Consider the following 20,718-nt stretch of genomic DNA (forward strand, 5'->3'; position numbering starts at 1 on the left):
CCTTTCTCAGCTCTTTCCACCTCCATCTTCTTCCATTAAAGCCACCACCACCATTGTTAAACTGTTGTTAAGGTCGGAAAAAAGAGGGCGGCGGCAGCACCAAATGCGGCGACAGCAACGAATTCAACAAATTAGACCCCGAATTCAACAAAATCCCGACAAATTCGACTCAAAACCAACAAATTAAATCCCAAAATCAACAAAATCGACCACTAATTCGACCTTAAATCAACATATTTAACCAAATCGACTCCAAAAATTAACAAATTCGACCCTTAAAGTAGCAATTCGACCCCCAAAATCAACAAATTTGACCCCTAAATCGACAAATTCGACTCCAAAAATCGACAAATTCGACCCCAAATCAACAAATTCGATCACAAAACCAACAAGTTTGACCCAAAAACCAACAAATTCGAACCCAAAACCAACAAATTCGACCCTAAAATCAACAATTTCGATAAATTCGACCCCCAAAATCAACAAATTCGACCCCAAAATCACCAAAAATAACCTTGAAATTTCAACCCAAATTCGGGAAACGAGACGAAATCGGGGAAGGGAGGAGGGTGGTTGATTCCGGCAAGGAAGGATGGCTGATTTTCGCGTCCCCGAGAAGCGGTTTTAATTTGGTGGTGATGATAGGAGAGAGAGGGTGAGTCGGGAATAAGGGAGGGGAACTCGTTTTGGGATTGGAGTGTTGTTGGTGGGGGTCTCCGGCGGGGTAGAGGGTTGAGACGCGTCAGCCGGACCAAGCTGAAGGCCGGCAAAGGGAGGAGGGCTGGTGGTTGGCTGGTGGTCGGGGAGGGGTTTGGATTTTTTGTTTTTATTTTGTTTAAAAAAAATATTTTGAAGGGTATTAATGTAAATCTATTGTTACTTAACCTAAGATTAACCCTGGTTAATTGTTTAATGATGTTTTAATATCATTAATGTTACCATTAGATTAATTTTATTAATTCGTGATTACCATTGATAATCAAAAGTTTCAGGTTTTACCACTGAGAAAAAAATAAAGTTCGTGATTATCAGAGAGAATTTCCCTAAAAAAAAAAAAAATCCATGTCGAATTAAGCACAAGGTATACCAATGATTTGAGGCACCCCTTGTAGCCACATCATATCTCCTTTCGCCTTTCTAATTTACAAATCCTTTCTTCATAAACCACTTTGAGCCTCGTCTAACGATAGACCTTTCTTTTTTCAACCTACATCTATCTAACCTTGGGATGGGATGGCGTGCAACTTATGCAATTCTAAAGAAAGCTTGAGCAAATTCAAAAGAAAGAAATAGCAAAAAATAAGCAATAATAAAAAACGAAAACAAGTGTACAAAAGGGTAAGTGTTCCAATGTCTTTGATATGAAAGTATCTTCGATAAGAACATGTCTCAGATTGCGTCTCTTATCGAGTGCTCGGTACCGTGCCTGAGAAACATGAATGCCAAGTGAGTGATAGACCGCATGATCGGGATTGCCCACCTTATAAAAATAAAATAAATGCTAAAGCAAAAGAAAGAGCTAAAAAAAAAAACGAGTAGAAAACCTCAAGCATGAAAATACAAATATTCAAAAGCAAGGTTGCACACCTTGAGGGCTTATCTAGGGTCTTGAGCCTTTATCCCCTTCTTCTTTAAACCTTTAGCCTAACCACGTTACAACCCTTAAAAAAACCTTTTTGAGGTATACACACACTTGTGCGAGGTTTGGCTAGAGCTACGTTCGGCCTGATTCCTAACGGATACGTAGGCAACCCCACATCGAGGTGCGGCCGTAATAAAAATGCATTCATATTCACATTCACACACTTACACCATGATCATATCAAGGGATCTCCAATGCTCATCCCTATTCACTTAGAGCTAGACTTGGGGGCTTGATCCCTACATCATTAGCTTACCTAGCCTAAGAGTCACCACCATTTGACTCTTTTCAATAATATTTTTTTTCCACACACTTAGCTCTTGCGGCCTAACTTTAGTGTCACTATCACACACATCACGCATACATGACCAAATATATTTCCCTTAGGAACCCTTTGTCACGAAATCTTAACGCTGAAGCATGCTTCGTCAACATCACCATAATTGTCATTACATCACGAAGTATGAAGTGCTTAGCCTCCGTGCCTAAGTTACCCAAATACTTTCATCATGGAGTCAACAGTTGAGATAGCCTAGGATGAATTAATCCTTGAACCTTGAGAGACAGTATCAAACAACGTTTGACTAAGCTCATTCAACATGCATCTTCAAACTTCACTTTCGATTCTTTTTCGCGTCTTTCTTTTTCGGGAGAAAGTCGGTACCCTCCACAAAATGACGGAAATTTTTGCTTTTTTGGCATTTTCGAAAATTTTTGCTTTTTTGGTATTTTCGAGTCGCACGATCACATTACAATGCACACACGAGTCATGTACAAATTGAGTCATGTCATGTCATATCACTTTGATTTGAGTCACACATGTCATTTCACTTTGAGTCGAGTCAACCTCGAGTCAGCCAATCACATCGAGTCAAGTTTATACCTTGAGTCGTGTCAAGTCAATGAGTCAAGCAACGCTAAACCTTAGGTCAACCCTAAGATGATTAAAAAGATTGGCAAAGTTCTATAGTAAAAAATAAATACAGGTGCAGCAAAATAGGGAAGACCCTACTCCAATTCTTGGCGCCAGAGATATCTTAACAACGACAGAGCTCGAAGCCTCTCAGAAAGGTGATTTTGACCTCATGCAGCAATTTCGGGTTCCTTGGTACGCCAGTTAGCCCCTATAAGCAATTTGACATGATTAGTAGTCGGCTCGATTACAATCGTAGTAAGTGATTGACCTGATAAAAGATCGTCTCACTTAGCTTAAGCGCCTAAAACACTGGCTCATTACAATCACTTAAACGACAATATTTTCAAATATGGATTGTCGCGCATTCTTCTTAAACGACAATTTTTCCAAGATTGGATTGTCATCTCTGGCAAAGTTTCCAAGCGTGGATTGTCGTGCTCCTTCTTTGTTTGGCAAGTTTTTCCAAGTTCGGATTGTCGTACGTTCATCGGCTCATTGGCAAGTTTTCCGAGATTGGATTGTCATGCACCCAGTTCCATATAGCAAAATTTCCCAAAGGATTGTTGTAGGTTTCTATTCATCATAAATATCGGCAAAAGTTCCTCAGCGTGGATTGTCATTCATTTCAGCAAGTGGCAAATTTTCCCGAAGTGTATTGTCGATCGATTCTTTTTTTTTTGCAAATGTTCCAAGACGCGAATTGTCAATAGTGGCAATATTTTTCCTAAAAGGATTGTCGCATAGCGTTGGCAAATTTCCAAGGTGGATTGCTTTCAAGAGTTATATTCCAAGATGTGGATTGTCGATCGTAGCAAAGTTCTTATGAAAGATTGTTACGAAGCATTGGCAACTTTTCCCAAAAATTGGATTTTGGCAAATTTTCCGAAATACGGATTGTCGCTTCATCGTGACCACATTTCCAAGGATGGATTGTTATGTGGCATTGACAACTTTCCCTAAATCGGATTGTCATACATCATACAAGAGTTGTGTTGGCAACTATTCCCAAAGAAAAGAGGATTGTCATCACAGCAAAAGCACCGACATACTGGTTCACAAGCAGCAAAGCGCCGACGTACTGACATAACAAACATTAAGAAGCAGTGATCTTTTTGAAGACTATCACAACGGAAATTAGAGTCATATCAAAAAGAAGCTTTTTGTTCAGAGACGAGTGAACATCGAAACAGCAAGGTGGCGTTCCCTAGATTGTGGAGAGTTGTCACAAACAACTGAGGATTGTTTCAAGAGAAGCAATCTTCGATGGTATTCCCTTGGACGTGGAATACTATCATAGCGGAGGAGGATCGTTTCAGGCGAAGCAATCTTCCATATTGGAAGCAGTTACGGGCGTAGCGGTTTTCAAGCGGGATGGCATTCTCTAGCTTGTAGGAGGTCATCAAAACAACGGCAGTACAGCAACAAATCGGTTACTTTCAGAGACGTGTGCTCGACGGTGCAAGATACGCGTTTCTTAACTCTTTTATCTGTTTAAATAACGCTAGTCTGTAGGTATCGGCATTACAAGAGTGGTTTAGGATCGCAGAATGTTCTGAATCATTCTCCGTCCCTATCGTTACTTTGACTTTCGTTTTCGAAACTTGCGTTTCTCCAAACTCAGTCAAAGTGGGGGCTTTTGTAGACACCCATTTGTGTCTCCCCAAAACCAAACCCGGTGATGAGTACCTTTCACGTCGAATCATAATCGAATGAAGCGAAAGTGTGGAAAGGTCTAGTGTTGCGAAAAGTTTTATTTTCTTTTCTCTTCTCCCTGATTTTGAAAACTTTATTTTAAGAGAACAGCAATCCAGTTTGGTTGGTCCATGATATGGGTACAATAGTGGTGTAGTTGGATGGGGCTTGCAAAGACCTTTCCAACGATATATTATAAGCCCGATTCCGATGAATATTGAGGAATTTATGGCCAATTTACTAAACTGGGCCCGGTTTGAGCTTTAAGTACGGCCCTATGATCTAGGGGAGGGCCTAATATAGTTTATCATTCCTAATGTAATTAGGAATGGTTTTAGTCTTCTAGAACATTCTAGAAGGTCTTATCATTCCTAATTCAATTAGGACTCTTCAGAGTTTTAATCAAGATCAAATAGCATTTTCGATTGAAATTATATTATTTTATCTTCCAGTACGGTAAACTGATCAGATTTTCGAAAACGCGTTGAAATCCAATTTGGCGTCCAACCCCAGGCCTTGGCGCCTGGAACCAGGATTGGCACCAGACGCCAGCCATTGGCGCCTAGCGCTAGCCACTGGTCCTGGCGCCAATTAGCCAGGGCTGGCGCCAAGATGGTTTTGCGGTCTTCAGACTCTGTTTTGATAAATTATCTTTTTTGGATGATTTTCTCTATAAATATCGTATTAAAAACTCCGTTTTCATTCACCAAGAATCATCAATTCTCTTCTTCATTCATTCACAAATCATTCGCAAATATTCATCTACAATCGAATCATTCATCAATTCTTTTCATTCAATTTCTTTCATTCATCTCTTACATTCATTCTTTCTTTTCTAAACTTTGCTTTTTAATACAAAATTCCGCATTCGCAAGATCTAGAAACACTTAGCCATATTCGAAGTTGCCTTCGCCCTAGACGTGAAAGGTTTTAATTTCTAAGGGTTTGGTCCCCAATCTCTCTTTCAATTATTTAATTTGATTGTTTTGATTATTATTTTCCTTGAAGTTACTAACGTGTGTATTTTGTTATTAGAAAGAGGTACGAGGCATCCAAGTAAGTACTTTAATTGGTTTAATTGATTTATGATGTAGACATCATGTTTACATTGTTGTTATGATATTCCTAGTATCATGTCTAGGGTAATTTTAATATTAAATATGATTGCTATGATGCCTTTTATTCTCTTCCTAATATTTATGATTGTTAGTATCATGTTAGGGTTAAAGATTTGATTTTTATTGCTTAGTATCATGCTAGAGTTTGTTATTAATCTTGTTAGTATCATGCCTAGGATCTTGCTATTATTATTATGCTTTAATATTAACATGAATATGATTATAATTATAATTGTTATAATGATTATGAATATTATTATTTTGATGATTATTTTATTTATGATAATTATTTCAATTAATATTAATATGATGATTATTTTCTTTTATGATTATTATCATGATTATTTCAATTATAATTTATTTCTATGATGATGATTGATTATTATTATTGTTGCTTGATATTTATATTTATTGCTTGATCACCTTTTATGCATGTTAAAGGGAATTTGTACTTGCAATCACGCTTAATAAGATAATTAATAATCTTGTTAGGGTTAATTTGATTATAATTCAAGTGATCGCCAATAATAGTTTATTTGTGCATTAAATTCAACCAACATAGATTAAACAGGTTTAGGGTTAATCCTATTGATTATATGTTAATCAGAAAGCGCACATGAATACGAGCAGAATAAAGTAGAGGCCTATTATTAGGGCAGGTTCAATGTCTTTTAGGTTGGATTTGTACCATCATCCCCGAACCCTATTTTGGTTCATGACCTTATGGAGTTGACGATCTCTTGGATCGTTAAGGGGTGTAACCTTCACCTCGTGAACGGTTTACAAGTTCCTTAAAAACTTGTTGGCGACTCTTTTGCTCTATCTTCTTCCCTTTTGGACGCCACCGTACTTTAGTGTATGATCACAGTGGGGTTCAAGCTAGTGGGATTTTTAAAGGCTTGAAATTATTCCCTACAGCGACTACCACCTCCCTTCGAATATTTGGATCTTATATACTTAAACATGCTCAAATCAAATCCAAATCAAGTCCAATTTGTTTCTAAATCACCCTAGCATCACATACTTACATAATCAAAGCCAAAACAAGCATCAATTGCAAGAAAGATGCACAAAATTTATTTAAAACCCCCAAATCAATTTTCTAGGGTTTTTCAAAATCAAGGAGATGGTTGTTGGGATGTAATCAGGGGGAAAGGGAGGGTAGTCTGGTGGTGGAGGAGGTCGCTGAAGATGGGCGATCCGGGCAGTGGCGGACCTAGAAATTTGACAAAGGGAGGACAATTTCGATAATTCAACTAACATAAACCTGTTTTTAAAAAACGGGTACAATATACAAATAGTTCGGGTACATACTTGTTTAATACTAAAAAGTTACAATCCCAAAATCCATTTACTAATAAAATATCCTCCGAGTCTTCATTCTTTGAAATCGATCAATGATATCTTCATCGGGGACTTGTAAAAACACTACTTTCTCAATGAAAGTAACCAACAATCATTCATAAGTTGATCACCCATACTATTTCTCAATTTATTTTTGATGTATGTCATTGCCGAAAAGACTCTTTCAACACTTGTCGTAGCAATGGGAAGAATCAACATTAACTTGATAAGCAAATAAATAAGAGGATAAGTCTCATGCAACTTGGTTTTGACAAGCATCTTTGAAAGAGAATTAATGTCATGCAAATCTCGAAAATTTCCATCATCTAACATGACTTGCTTGAACACTTTAAGTTGATCATCAAAACTCAACAACTCATTATGTGAAAAGTCTTCGGGGTACAAAGAAGCAAGTTTAAGCACCTTGTAAGAAAAATGGACAAGTATTAATATATAATAACAATAAGACAAGTATTAATATATAATAACAATAAGACAAGTATCTTTTATATATGAGGTTAGCTTTTGTACCTTTTCTTTGTCAAAGGATGAAAAGTTATCCTTAGGACTTAAGCTAGCCATGCAAGTAAGTAGCTCCATGTTCTTCTCATCAAACCGATTATCAAGTTCTTGAAGATGCAAATCAATCACTTCCAAGAAAATTCCAACGCGAAAATGATGTTCATTTGTAGCTTTCTCAACAAAACGCCTTGATCTTCCATGTGGAACATAATTAGCTTCCATATTGGAACATCAATTTTGTGTTTATTGCAAAATGAAGTTACTTTTTTCAAGAGAATATCCCAACCTTGTTCCCTCATTTTTTGTAACACTTTCATTGTAGAAGTAACAAGTCTCATGGTATTAACAATATCTTGTTCTTTTCTTTGCAAATCAATACACAAATCATTAGTGTATCAAAAAATAGTCAACATCAAGTGAGCCATGAAAATAAAATCAAATGATTCTAACGAACCCAACACAATTTGAGCTTTGAACTTATCCTCCGATGAACCATGTTTGCCAATGTGCACAAGTACCTCAACAATTGTAGGAAAGAAGGAGATAATGCTAAGAACACATTTGTAATGTGATCTCCAACGTGTATCCGGGTCTTTTCAAACCAACTTCTTGATACAATCCCGACCCACTATCAATTTCCCCTATTTCCAATGCTTGAGCAACCTTTTGAGCTTGACTTTTTCGAATCATTTCTCTTCTTTTACAAGAAGCCCCAATTACATTCAACAAGTTTGTAGTAATCTCAAACACCCAACCACAATTATAATTTTTTTTAGCAACGCCAACAAGAGTCAATTGAAGTTGATGTGCAAAACAATGAATGTAATATGCACTAGGAGTGTCATTCATAATCAAAGCCTTAAGCCCGTTTATTTCACCTTTCATGTTACTAGCCCCATCATATCCTTGACCTCTAATAATTGATGGACTCAAGTTGTGTTCCATAAGCAAAGAGATTATTGCATTTTTTAAAAGATAAAGCAGTAGTATCACCAACATGAACAATGCCTAAAAATCTTTCCATTACCGCTCCACTTTTTCCATCAACAAAACGCAAACACAAGAGCTAATTGTTCTTTTTCGGACACATCACTTGACTCATCCGCCAATATTGCAAAGTAATCATCACCAACCTCTTCTACTATACGCCTAGTTGTTTCTTTTGCACAACAAGTTATAATGTCTTTTTGAATCTTAGGAGAAGTCAATACACAATTTTTAAGAGCATTTTCTAGAGTATGATTTTTAACTTCCTCCACTTTTCCCCTTAGCCATTTCAAAAGTTCAAGAAATTACCCTTGATTCTATGACTCCTCACTTTCAAGATGCCCACGAAATGTCAAACCTTGCCCCAAAAGAAATTTCAAACATATTAATGATGCTTTCAAATGAATATGATATTTTTGAATTTGTACTATGCCTCACTTGCATTGTCAAATATTTTGACAATTGATTTTTTTTCCTCTTCTTAGATTCACATACCTCTCATAAGGAACATTATGAGCACTATTCACTCCACCAACATGCTTATCAAACCTCTCCGGTTTATTCCATGCTCTAAATCCTCCATTAACAAATGCATCACCGCCACAATTATTTTCAACTTCATGCTTGAACAAGTAACATACAAAACAAAATGCGGCATCTTTTGAAATACTATATTCAAGCCAATCTCTTTTATTAAACCAGTTCACACTAACACGACATTTTCTGGAGCATTGTCCTTGAGGGAAATTATGAGTTTTTGGTAGACAAGGTTTTTTAAGAATGTAGGCTCTCCTCACCAGATTTCTTTGGTTAGGGGGATAGTCCATTAGTCCATTCTTAGTCCCGGATCATGAGGAAGAAGTTCAACATCATAAGCCAATTCCTCTTCTTCTTCCTCTCCCTCTACCTCAAACGATTCATTACTAGTACTTGAATATCCCATTTCTATATCCACATTAAATTCTTCATCCACATCATTCACATCAATTGATTCATCCACATCATTCACATCAATTAATTCATCCACATCAGTTGGTTCAATACTAATGGTTCCATTTTGCATATTATGATTAGGAGGTGTCTCACTTTGTGTGGGTGAAGAACAAGAATTATCTTGTGATTTTAATTTTTTAAAAAACTTTTGACGAAGATCTACTTGTTTTCCCATTGTCCTAGACTTGCTTGAAGAACTTGACATATCCTAATTCATTTAAAAATGAAAAAATGTAATATAATAATCCCACCTTTAGTCGGCATTCCATATACAATCCCACCTTTTGAAATTCCAGAAACAATCCAACCTTTGACCCCCATCTTCCAATAACAGTCCCTAACCGGTTGGATTATTTTAGTAACCGGTTTCTAAGGTTATAAGACACGTGTCGCATTTTAATAGGTGTAGGGAATAAATTTCAAGCTTTAATTCCACTAGCTCGAACCCCACTGTGATCATACACTAAGTACGGTGGCGTCCAAAAGGGAAGAAGATAGAGCAAAAGAGTCGCCAACAAGTTTTTTAGGAACTTGTAAACCGTTCATAGGATGAAGGTTACACCCCTTAACGATCCAAGAGATCGTCAACTCCATAAGGTCTAGAACCAAATAAGGGTTCGGGGATGAAGGTACAAATCCAACCTAAAAGAGATTGAACCTGCCCTAATAATAGACCTCTACTTTATTCTGATCGTATTCATGTGAGCTTTTTAATTAACATGCAATCATTAGGATTAACCCTAAACCTGTTTATCTATGTTGGTTGAATATAATGCACAAATAAACTATTATTGGTGATCTCTTGAATTATAATCATATTAACCCTAACAAGATTAATAATTATCTTATTAAGCGTGATTACAAATACAAATTCCCTTTAAACATGCATAAAAGGTGTGATCAAGCAATAACAATAAATATATAATATATATCAAGTAACATAATAAATCATCATAATCATGAATAATAATTATAATAATCATGTTAATCATAATAATAATAATTATAACAACAATAAAATTATAATCATAACAATTATAAATATAATCATAGATCATGTTAAAGCATAATAATAATAGCAAGATCCTTGGCATGATACTAACAAGATTAATAACAAACCCTAGCATGTCACTAAGCAATAAAAATCAAATCTTTAATCCTAACATGATACTAACATGAATAAATATTAGGAAGAACATAAGAAGCATCGTAGGATTCATATTTAATATTATAACCTTTTCCCTAAACATGATACTAGGAATATCATAATAACAATTTAAACATGATTTCTACATTATAACATCAATAAAAACCAATAAAGTACTTACTTTGATGCCTCGTACTTCTTTCTAATAACAAAATACACACGTTAGTAACTTCAAGGAAAATAATAATCAAACAATTAAATTAAATAATGGAAATAGAGATTTGGGACCAAACCCCCAGAAATTAAACCTTTCACGTCTAGGGCAAAGGCAACTTCGAATATGGCTAGGTGTTTCTAAATCTTGTGAATGCGGAATTTTGTATGAGAAAACAAAGTTTAAAGAAAGAAAGAAAGAGATGAATGAATTAAGAGAGAATTAGAGATTTAATGATGAATGAAAACTGATTGTAGGTGAATGATGGATGTAGATAATGAATGAAAACGGAGTTTTTAATACGATATTTATAGAGAAAATCAGCCAAAAAGATAAAACAAACATAACAGAGTCTGACGCACAGAAAACAGAGCTGGCGCCACCCTTGGCTAACTGGCGCCAGGCACCAACACTAGCGCCAGGCGCCAAGGCCTGGGTTAGGCGCCAAGCCTGATTTTAACGCGTTTTCGAAAATCAGATAAATTTGCCGTACTGGAGGATAAAATCATATAATTTCCTCGAAAATGCTATTTGATTTTAATTAAAACTCTGAAAAGTCAAAAGTCAATTTATCAATGCTAATTGAATTAGGAATGAAAAGAACCTTCTAGAAGATTCTAGAAGACTAAAACCATTCCTAATTGCATTAGGAATGATAAATCACATTAGGCCCTCCCCTAGATCATTGGGCCGCATATAAGGCTCAAACCGGGCCCAGTTTAGTAAATTGGCCATAATTTCCTCAATATTCATCGGAATTAGGCTTATAATATATCGTTGGAAAGCTCTTGTCAAGCCCTATCCAACTACACTACTATTGGACCCATATCATGGACCAACCAAACTGGATTGGCTGTTTTCTTAAAATAAGTTTTCAAAAACATAGAGAAGAGAAAAGAATTAAAACTTTCCGCAACACTAGACTTTCCACACTTTCACTTCATTCGATTATGATTCGACGTGAAAGGTACTCATCACCGGGTCTGATTTTGGGGAGACACAAATGGGTGTCTACAGAAGCCCCCACTTTGACTGAGTTTGGAGAAACGCAAGTTTCGAAAACAAAAGTCAAAGTATCGATAGGGACGGAGAATGATTCAGAACGTTCTGCGATCCTAAATCAATCTTGTAACGCCGATACCTGCAAAACTAGCATTAGTTAAAACAGATAAAAGAGTTAAGAAACGCGTATCTTGCACCGTCGAGCACACGTCTCTGAAAGTAACTGATTGTTGCCGCTTTACTGTTGTTTCGATGACCTCCTGCAAGCTAGAGAATGCCATCCCGCTTGAAAACCGCTACGCCTGTAACTGCTTCCAAATTGGAAGATTGCTTCTCTTGAAACGATCCTCCTCCGCTATGATAATATTCCACGTCCAAGGGAATACCATCGAAGATTGCTTCTCTTGAAACAAACCCTCATCCGTATTGATAATATTCCACGTCCAAGGGAATACTATCGAAGATAACTTCGCCCGAAATTACCTCCAGTTGTTCGTGACAACTCTCCGCAAGCTAGGGAATGCTGTCGAAGATATCTTCTCTTGAAGTCATCCTCATTTGATGCGATAATTTTCCAAAAGAAATTACCGAAGATCCACGTCTGTCGATCTTTAAAAGTTCGCCTGAACTTTGCTCCCGCTATGCCTGTACGTCGGCGCTTCCGTTGTTTTGAACCTGTATGTCGGCGCTTTTTTTCTTTTGAACCTATATGTCGGTGCTTTTTGCTAATGAGCCAATGCTTAGGCGCTTTAAGCTAAGTGAGATGATCTCTTATCAGGTCGATCACTTCATGTAATCAAGCCGATTACAAAATCATGTCAAATTGCTTAGAGGGGCTAACTGGCGTACCAAGAAACCCAAAAATATGTTGCATAAGGCTAGCACAACCTCATTAGGTGGCTGGGTGCTTTGGCGCCGCTGAAAAACCATCAGCGCCACCTTATTAGCATTAGCGCCAGGTGCTGATATTGGCGCCAGGCGCCAAGCCTAATTTGTGACCCCAATGCATAGGGCTTGGAGCCAGCATGGGGACTTCCTTAAATACCCCTTTTCCCTTCATTTTGCTGCTGCTCGTCGCGATTTTGCTCGAAAGAAAGTCCGAAAACTTCAATTGCTCGGTGCTTGCTCGTTTCTCAACCGAATTCGCTCAAATTTGTTGCAAATCAAAGCTCTTTTCATCTATTTTCCTAATCTATGTAAGTTTTCTTCAAACTCACATTAGTTTTTATGAATTCTTGGCATGTTTATTCACGAATTTCATGAAAATTCGAAACTTATAATGCTCAATTTGCTTTGTTTGTCAAGTTTTATGCCATGAAATTGCTTGATTATGTTTGTATATTGCCTTGGGAGTAATTTGAGACTTGTTTGACTCAATTTGGTGAAGAAATTAGCAATTTGCCATTGTTGGACCTCTTAAGGTCGTGAAGAACAATGTGACTTGTTCTTGATGTTTTTTGCTAGCAATTCTTGTTCAATTTGTCACAATAATCACTATAGTGTTGCAAGAAATTGTTTGATTGCTTGAAAAATGCTGTTATGCTCAATTCGAATTTGTGCTCTGTTTTTTTTTTTTTGTGAACATAGTATCATGCGGCTAGGCGAACCTTAGATACTCTAGAACCTTAATTTATGATGATTCTGCAGAATGTAGCATGGCTAGACAACGAGGCTCGGGTTCACGGTCCCGAAACACTAGACGGGAGCATGAGCCCGTGGAGGACGATGCTGAGCCGTCCACTTCGCTTGGTCAGCTTCCGGAGTGGGATGAGCGGACCCTGTTCTTCGCCCCTGTCCACCACATTTCTGAGAGGGTGAGACGGGGCATCACGCCCGGGAGGACGCGGCATCACGGCTCCGGCTGTGATGGTTTAGGCAATTTGTACAGGATGTACATCGCCAGGGATCTTGAGACGAGGCTCCTATGGGAGTCTTGCGGACTAGCTACTCTGTTCGAGACCTCCGAGGCTATGATTGCCTCCAGCGGGGGTCACCACGTAGTGCGCGCTTTGGTGGAGTTCTTCTGGGACACCACTAACACTTTCCATTTCCCCTGGGGCGAGATGATGGTCACCCCTACGGACTTCAGTCTCATCACAGGACTGGAGTTCACTTCTGTGCCACTGTCGTTTGACAGTGGAGTCGACGTCTTCTCTTCGGAGGCCGAGGAGCTGTTGGGGCCGATCGCTATTTGGGCCCGAGCTGAAGTCGAGACGACTCAGTTTAGCGCTAGGGGAATTTGCCGCTCGACACTAGCAGCGGCTCTTGATGACGATGCGACCACCCGAGAGCAGCGGGTGCGCATCTTTGCGCTGATGTTGTTGTCAGGGACATTCTCCCCTAACAAAGGTAGTAGGGCGTTGCTTTACTATCTTCCTGCTGTCCGTGATCTTCACCGGATCGGGACTTATGACTAGGCCAGCGTGGCCTATGCTGACTTCGTTCGTGCGCTGAGGGACTCGTGTTGACACCGGTCCTTTGGGACGAACGTCGCTTTATCTACCTTTTGGAAGGTCGTAGAGGTAAACATTATTCCCTATAAGGTTTAGCTTTACATATTAGTTAGCATTTACTCACATTTTTAAACCCTTGTAGATCTGGTTCTATGAGTACTTTCCTTATGCTGTGCCGGCGAGACCATCATCGCGGGGATTTCCAGTGAGCGCCTCTTGGGGCAGTCATCATGTGGATATGTCTACTGCACATGTCCGGAACTGGATCATCTCGGTACAACTTTTATTGTTTATTTTGATTTTCCGCGGTGCTTTAGACATATTCTTACCTGATTGATGCTCTTTATAGGGACCTGAGGTGGTATACCGGCCGTGGGGTGGTTGGACAGTCCCTGGGTTAGCCGCATAGTATTCTGCTGAGCGTCGCTATTTTCTGGGGACTTATAGAGCGATCGCGTACTTGGGAGAGAGGGTCGCTAGACATCATTCTTCTGATGTCTTCGTCGTTCCTGCTGCTCCACCACGTCATATGTTCGACGAGGCGCGGTTGTCGAGCATGTCTGAGGGAGCTGGTACCCCTTGGCGGTCCCATGTGATCCTCGGGCGGTGTTATGCTGAGGAGCTACTACCTTTATTAGCTCCAGCCCCCGTACCGGTTGAGGATGTGAGGGTAAGATTTTTTTTCAGCTTTACTTTCCACTAAGTAGCCCCCAAGTTATGCTTTACTGATTTTTTCTGTTTTATCAGGACGGTGCTGCTGAGTTCGTGCCACCCCGTATGTCCATCCACTACCAGGGGATGTACGGGCCGATCGAGGAGATGATTCCTCCGGCTCCCGAGGGCGAGAGCTTCGTAGAGCGGTCGATTCCTCGCCACCAGACTGGAGTAAGCCTAGTTTTTTCAGAATTTTTGTGTTCATATATCATGCATATTTACTGAATTATTTTTCTGACAGTTTTCACGCGAGGTGGTTTCAGCGATGGCACGATGCATAGATGCCTTCCGGAGCCAACTCGTCCGGATGAGGAATGCGGCCACCTGCCGTCGGGATGACGTCATCCGAGATGTAGCCTTTCTTTACTCATTATTTTTGCATTGCTGCTTCAATTTTACCTTGTTTCTGATTTAATTCTTTTTGCAGGGCCAGCCTATTGCTTCTCACACCCGCACAAGACCTGAGGGGCGGAGGGATCCAGCGAGGTCTAGCTCGAGACGTCGCCGCACTTCGTCAGGGAATAGAGGCGGTCGCTCTAAGGCTGCTTGAGCTGACGTTGCAGAGGGCTCGGGATCTTCTTCTGAGGGTGCTCACGCTGCACCGGTAGGAGAGGCTACCTCGGCTTTCAGAGGTGGTGGGATGTACGAGATAGGCTCGTCATCGCAACAGCCTCTGCGGCCTCAGCCTCAGGTTGATCCTGGCTGGAGTGGTCCTATATTGAGTCTTCCTCCTCCTACGGAGACTGGAGCTGGAGCTGGAGTTGGTGGAGAGGTGACTCCTCGTACAACGCATTTTTATGATATGATGGGCCTACGTCCTCCGGCGCCGTAGTTTGTTCCTGTGTGTATTTTATTTTGACTTTTCCTAGAACTTTGCCTTAAACTCATTATACATTTTGTATATTTATGTTATTATGAGTTTATTTGATTGTTATTATTATGTGTATGTTAGTGTGTGCAAGGAAAGTGTAACAAACAATTTTGCGCAAATATTCCGTCATTTTTATTATTGATGGAGGGTATCCGACTCTCTCCCCCAAAAAAGAAAAAATAAAAAAAAGGAAAAAATCGAATAAAATGTCGGGTGTTTGGAATTTAAAATAAATTCCAAAAGGAATAATATAAATTAAAAATAATAGCTATATTTAATTAATTAAGAAAAAGGATAAAAAAGGATGTTTAGGAGAATTAAACGGAGCCATAAAGTCATTAACCGACTCGAGTTTAATATTAAAAACGCAAGTTGAGCACGCGCGGCTGATTTGGCAACTTGGCGCCAGCTGGCGCCACACTATGGCGCGTGGCGCCAGGCGCTACACTTAGCATGTGGCGCCAAGCGCTGGCGGTTGGCGCCAATCACGGGGTTTTGACGCCAATTGACGCTGATTCTGTATTTCATTCTGATTAAAATTCTTCGCAATTTGTGTATAAATATCCCCTTGCCCAACCGATTCTTCTCGTAATTCCAGCGAATAAAAAATAATTCTCTGCTTTAGAAAAAATAATAATCATGTCTTTAGTCACCAAAACCTTTACCCAATACACTCATGAATGGTGTCGATCTCTTAATGCTAGAGACAAAAAAGAATTAGATTTATTTCACTTGGGTGGAATTTATGGCATCAAAGGGGTAGATCTTGACCTAGACTTCATACATACCGCTCTAGAATTTTGGAATGTTGATACTCATTGTTTCAGAATAGGGTATGATGAGATTAGCCCTTTGCCAGAGGAATTTGGTGCTATTTTAGGCTTCCCTGCAATAGACCTTGTAGTAATCCCTAGAGTAGACGCATACTATTATAAGGATTTTGAGCGCTTCTTTAATTTAAAGGAAAGGGATTTATCAAAAATAGTGTATGGAAACATAGTTAACTTGAAAGAATTTGCACGCCATTATTTTGATAAACCTCTTTCTGAATCTTTTTCATATATATAGAAGAAGGACGTTATGGTTCGCTTGTTCATTGCCAATCTGACTCATAAGTACAAGCAACACTTGAAGTTTCTGCCTCTGAGTACCTTTGAAGCTGTATACGATATTGGAATCAATATCGAAGATGAACTGATGAAGTCTGTTGGTAGCAACAATAACAACAGCACTTGAAAAAACAAGAAGAACGACACTCCTTCTTCTTCGTCTTCTAAGCCCAATAATGCTACCAATAATATCAGTATCAATGATGTGCTGACCCTTAATGCTCCTCCCCAAAGATTTCAAAGGCAAAGGAGGGTTTACACGCCTTTGGGAATGACTTATGACACTGCTTATGACCGTTTGCATGGTCAAGGACTGATTATGCCAATCGGACCATTTCCAGAGCCTCGACCTGAGAATAGGACCGCTAGCTTTGACCCCAATGCTTATTGCAAGTTTCATCAAGGCAAGGGTCATAACACTAAGAAGTGTTGGAGGCTGAAGGATGCAATCCAAGACCTGATCGATGCTAATCAACTTACTGTCCCTCCAGGGGGCAAGAAGCCTAACATTCAAACAGGTCCTCTTTCTGATACTTTGGCTATCATGGGAGATGAAGTCTCCTTTGATCCGTCGATACTCATCCAACCTGTGAATGAACCTCTGCCGGAAGTTGTATTTATCTCAAGTACTGAAGAAGTGAATGGAATTTGGGATTGTGATGATGAAGACGTCTATCTCAAGGATATAGCCTGTTCATATCTTGGAACCAGTGAAGACGTTTGGGGGGACTTTGAGGTCAAGGTTCTCACCAGAAGTGGACGGTTGCAACAACCTAATCCACCTTCACCTCCACCACAATCACATCCGATAGTTGATCCCATCGATCCTGTGAACAGCGATGTGGTCAAACAACTGCAAAAGACCAAGGTGGAGATGAATGTATGGAAGCTTTTGGCTACTTCCCACGAGCATCGAAAGGCTGTGATGAATGCTCTGGTGAAGATAGGAGTTGATGATGACATGACTCCTCAAGGACTGGTCAACTTTCTCACTACTGAGTTGCCAAGTACTAGCAATCTGATTTCGTTTTCTGATAAGGATCTGCCCCCAGAAGGGGATCAACATAATAAGGCCTTACACCTCACTGTGGTGTGTAGGCAGATGAATGTTCCTATGAGCCTGGTTGATAATGGCTCTACAATCAATGTGTGCCCACTCCGTACTGCAAAGAAGTTTGGCATAAAGAATGAAGAATTGACTCCCTCCACTCAAGGGATTCGTGCTTATGATAATACTCGCCGTCAAGCCGTGGGTACTATCATACTGAATATAACTAATGGGGCCATTGAACGTCGCACCAAATTTCAGGTGGTGGACATTAAGGCCTCTTTCAATCTGTTGTTAGGACGTCCTTGGCTTCATGAGCTAAAGGCGATTCCATCATCGCTTCACCAGAAAGTGAAAGCCATAGTTGGAGGGGTTCCAATTACTATCGATGCTTCTCCTATGCGCATTCAAGTTATTGATACTCCTATCGTCCATGTTGAACAAGACGAAGAAGATGAAGATCTTTGGGGGTTTTCACTAGATGATGTTCTCGTGATTGAAGAGGAGGAAAAGTGCCATCTCGACTTCGATCCCTATTCAAACACCAGTATCAATGCCATTCTGAAGAAGCAAGGTCATTTCCCTGGAATGACCCTTGGACTCAAGAAGAAAATGGCTGAATCTTGGGGCCATCCTGGTGCACTCAAGAAGGATACTTATGGCTTGGGATTCAAGCCAACAAAAGAAGATCTGAAACAAGATTCATTGAAGATGAAGGCTCGCAATAATGCTCGAATCACGAAGATAGAAATGGCCATGGATCCATATCCGTTCACCCTCAATGGCCAGTACATAAAAGAAGGGGAAGACTTCCCATGCTATGAATTCCCTGAGCCATTCGTCCATGATGGGATCCGTGAACCAGGATTCGAGGTGTTCCTCGATTGTGACTTCGTTGATGAAGACGAAGAGCTCTTCACAACCGAGAAGCCAGATAGCCTGAACTCTGATGATCTAGGAATCAACCTTCTTTTTGGAATGGAGAAAAATGAGTCCAAGATGGTCCGCAATGGTAACTTCGAGCTCGTTCAAGCTGTCATAGCAAACAAGGATTTTGACCCCTTCGAGTTAATCGTCCAAGCTGACGACATTTCAAGGGGATGGCGCAAGACATTGAGGATCACTACGCCGAGTGGAGAGAAGTTGGAAATAACCGCTGGCGAGGGTCCTATGTTTGATGAGTCTTAATTGTCTGGGTCCGAGTCCGAGTCTGAGTCTAAGTCTGTAGACGAGTCCTTAGAGTCTGAGGCCGACCCTCTTTCTGCTATAGAGTTCAATCCTGAGTCCCTTGTTGAGTCCTCTCTTTCTAGTCCTAATAATTCCGGTGAGGTCGCAGCCGACCTTGCCTCTCTTGATGTATTAGCCAATGAATTCAATAAAATGAGTACCTTTGCTTATGATGCGTGTCATTCCCCTAGCCATGATCAATATTGCTTTGCTAATGATAAAAATGACAAAGAAATAATAAAAGAAATGGAAGAACACAAAAATAAAACAACAGTTATCGAAGATACAGAAACAGTTAACATTTCCAATGATACGACTGTTAAAGAAGTAAAAATTGGATTAACACTAAGTCAAGATGAACGCAAAGAGCTAATTAACTTGCTTAGTGAATTTGTTGATGTATTTGCTTGGTCATACCAAGATATGCTAGGAATTGACAGGGATATAGCTCAGCATACGATACCACTCATTCCAGGTATGAAGCCTGTCAAACAAAAGCTGCGCCGTATGAAACCGGATGTGGCTCTCAAAATCAAGGAAGAAATCAGGAAGCAGTAGGGCGCAGGTTTCATCAGGGTATCCAAATATCCGGAATGGATAGCAAATGTTGTTCCAGTTCCAAAGAAGGATGGAAGAGTCAGAATGTGTGTTGATTACAGGGATCTCAATAAAGCAAGCCCAAAAGATGGGTTCCCTCTACCTCACATTGACATTCTGGTCGATAATACAGCAAATCATGCACTCCTGTCATTTATGGATGGTTACGCCGGATATAATCAGGTATTGATGGCCGAAGAAGACATGGAGAAAACAACATTCATCACGCAATGGGGTACATATTGCTATACGGTAATGCCATTCGGGTTGAAAAACGCAGGTGCCACCTACCAAAGAGCAGCTACAGCATTGTTACACGACATGATGCACAAAGAGGTGGAGGTCTATGTTGACGATATGATCGTTAAGTCTAAAGATCGCCCAGGCCATATCATTGCACTTCGCAAGTTCTTTGGAAGACTCCGTAAGTACAACATGAGATTAAATCCAGCAAAATGTGCATTCGGAGTCACGTCAGGCAAATTACTTGGATACGTAATCAGTTCTCGAGGAATTGAAATAGATCCTACAAAAGTAAAGGCGATCATGGCTATGCCACCACCCAAAAATGAGAAGGAGATCCGAGGTTTCATTGGAAGGTTGCAATATATAAGTAGGTTCATATCAAAGCTCACAGCGATATGTGAACCTATATTCAAGAAGCTCAAGAAAAATGTCCCAGTCACATGGGATGACGATTGCCAAAAGGCTTTCGACAAAAACAAAGAGTATTTGGCCAACCCACCCGTGCTAGCGCCAGCAATACCTGACTTTCCTCTTCGACTCTACCTTACGGTCACAAGAGAAACGATGGGGGCAATGCTAGCACAAGAGATCGACAGCAAGGAGAATGCAATCTATTACTTGAGCAAGAAACTTCAAGGATATGAGACGCGATACACACCACTTGAGAAGTTGTGTCTCGCACTTGTATGGGCCGCACAGAAACTAAGACATTACATGCTCACTCATACAGTGCATGTCGTGTCCAAGATGGATCCTCTCAAATACTTGTTTGAAAAAGCAACACTCAATGGCAGATTATCAAGGTGGATAGTCAATCTTGCTCAGTTTGACTTGAGATTTGTGCCACAAAAAGCCATCAAAGGTTCTGCGGTTTCT

At 39.9% G+C, this 20,718-nt stretch overlaps 2 protein-coding genes across 2 annotated transcripts; both read right to left on the reverse strand.

The window, feature by feature from the left end:
• Positions 1 to 6,796: 6,796 nt before the first annotated feature.
• LOC145571189 (uncharacterized) lies at positions 6,797 to 7,456 on the reverse strand. The gene is made up of 2 exons (XM_081630262.1): positions 7,244 to 7,456; positions 6,797 to 7,135 (listed from the first exon to the last, which is right to left on the reverse strand). The coding sequence occupies exons 1-2, from the start codon at positions 7,454 to 7,456 to the stop codon at positions 6,797 to 6,799; spliced, it is 552 nt and encodes a 183-aa protein (XP_081486388.1).
• A 327-nt stretch (positions 7,457 to 7,783) lies between these two features.
• LOC145571194 (uncharacterized) lies at positions 7,784 to 9,048 on the reverse strand. Its single transcript, XM_081630267.1, has 2 exons — positions 8,717 to 9,048; positions 7,784 to 8,147 (listed from the first exon to the last, which is right to left on the reverse strand). The coding sequence occupies exons 1-2, from the start codon at positions 9,046 to 9,048 to the stop codon at positions 7,784 to 7,786; spliced, it is 696 nt and encodes a 231-aa protein (XP_081486393.1).
• Positions 9,049 to 20,718: the final 11,670 nt, after the last annotated feature.

Source organism: Chenopodium album, chromosome 2 (assembly GCF_948465745.1).
Source record: "Chenopodium album chromosome 2, dcCheAlbu1.1, whole genome shotgun sequence".
Lineage (NCBI taxonomy): Eukaryota > Viridiplantae > Streptophyta > Magnoliopsida > Caryophyllales > Amaranthaceae > Chenopodium > Chenopodium album.

What these genes read in the sequence shown, in the direction of transcription:
- LOC145571194 (XM_081630267.1), bottom strand. Translation starts at nt 9,048, where the DNA reads ATGGACTATCCCCCTAACCAAAGAAATCTGGTGAGGAGAGCCTACATT. An exon ending in CATAATGTTCCTTATGAGAG is followed by an intron (nt 8,148 to 8,716) that starts GTATGTGAATCT and finishes ATCAATTATTAG; the next exon opens with AGGTCAAGGATATGATGGGG.
- LOC145571189 (XM_081630262.1), bottom strand. Translation starts at nt 7,456, where the DNA reads ATGGAAGCTAATTATGTTCCACATGGAAGATCAAGGCGTTTTGTTGAG. An exon ending in CATCCTTTGACAAAGAAAAG is followed by an intron (nt 7,136 to 7,243) that starts GTACAAAAGCTA and finishes TTTTCTTACAAG; the next exon opens with GTGCTTAAACTTGCTTCTTT.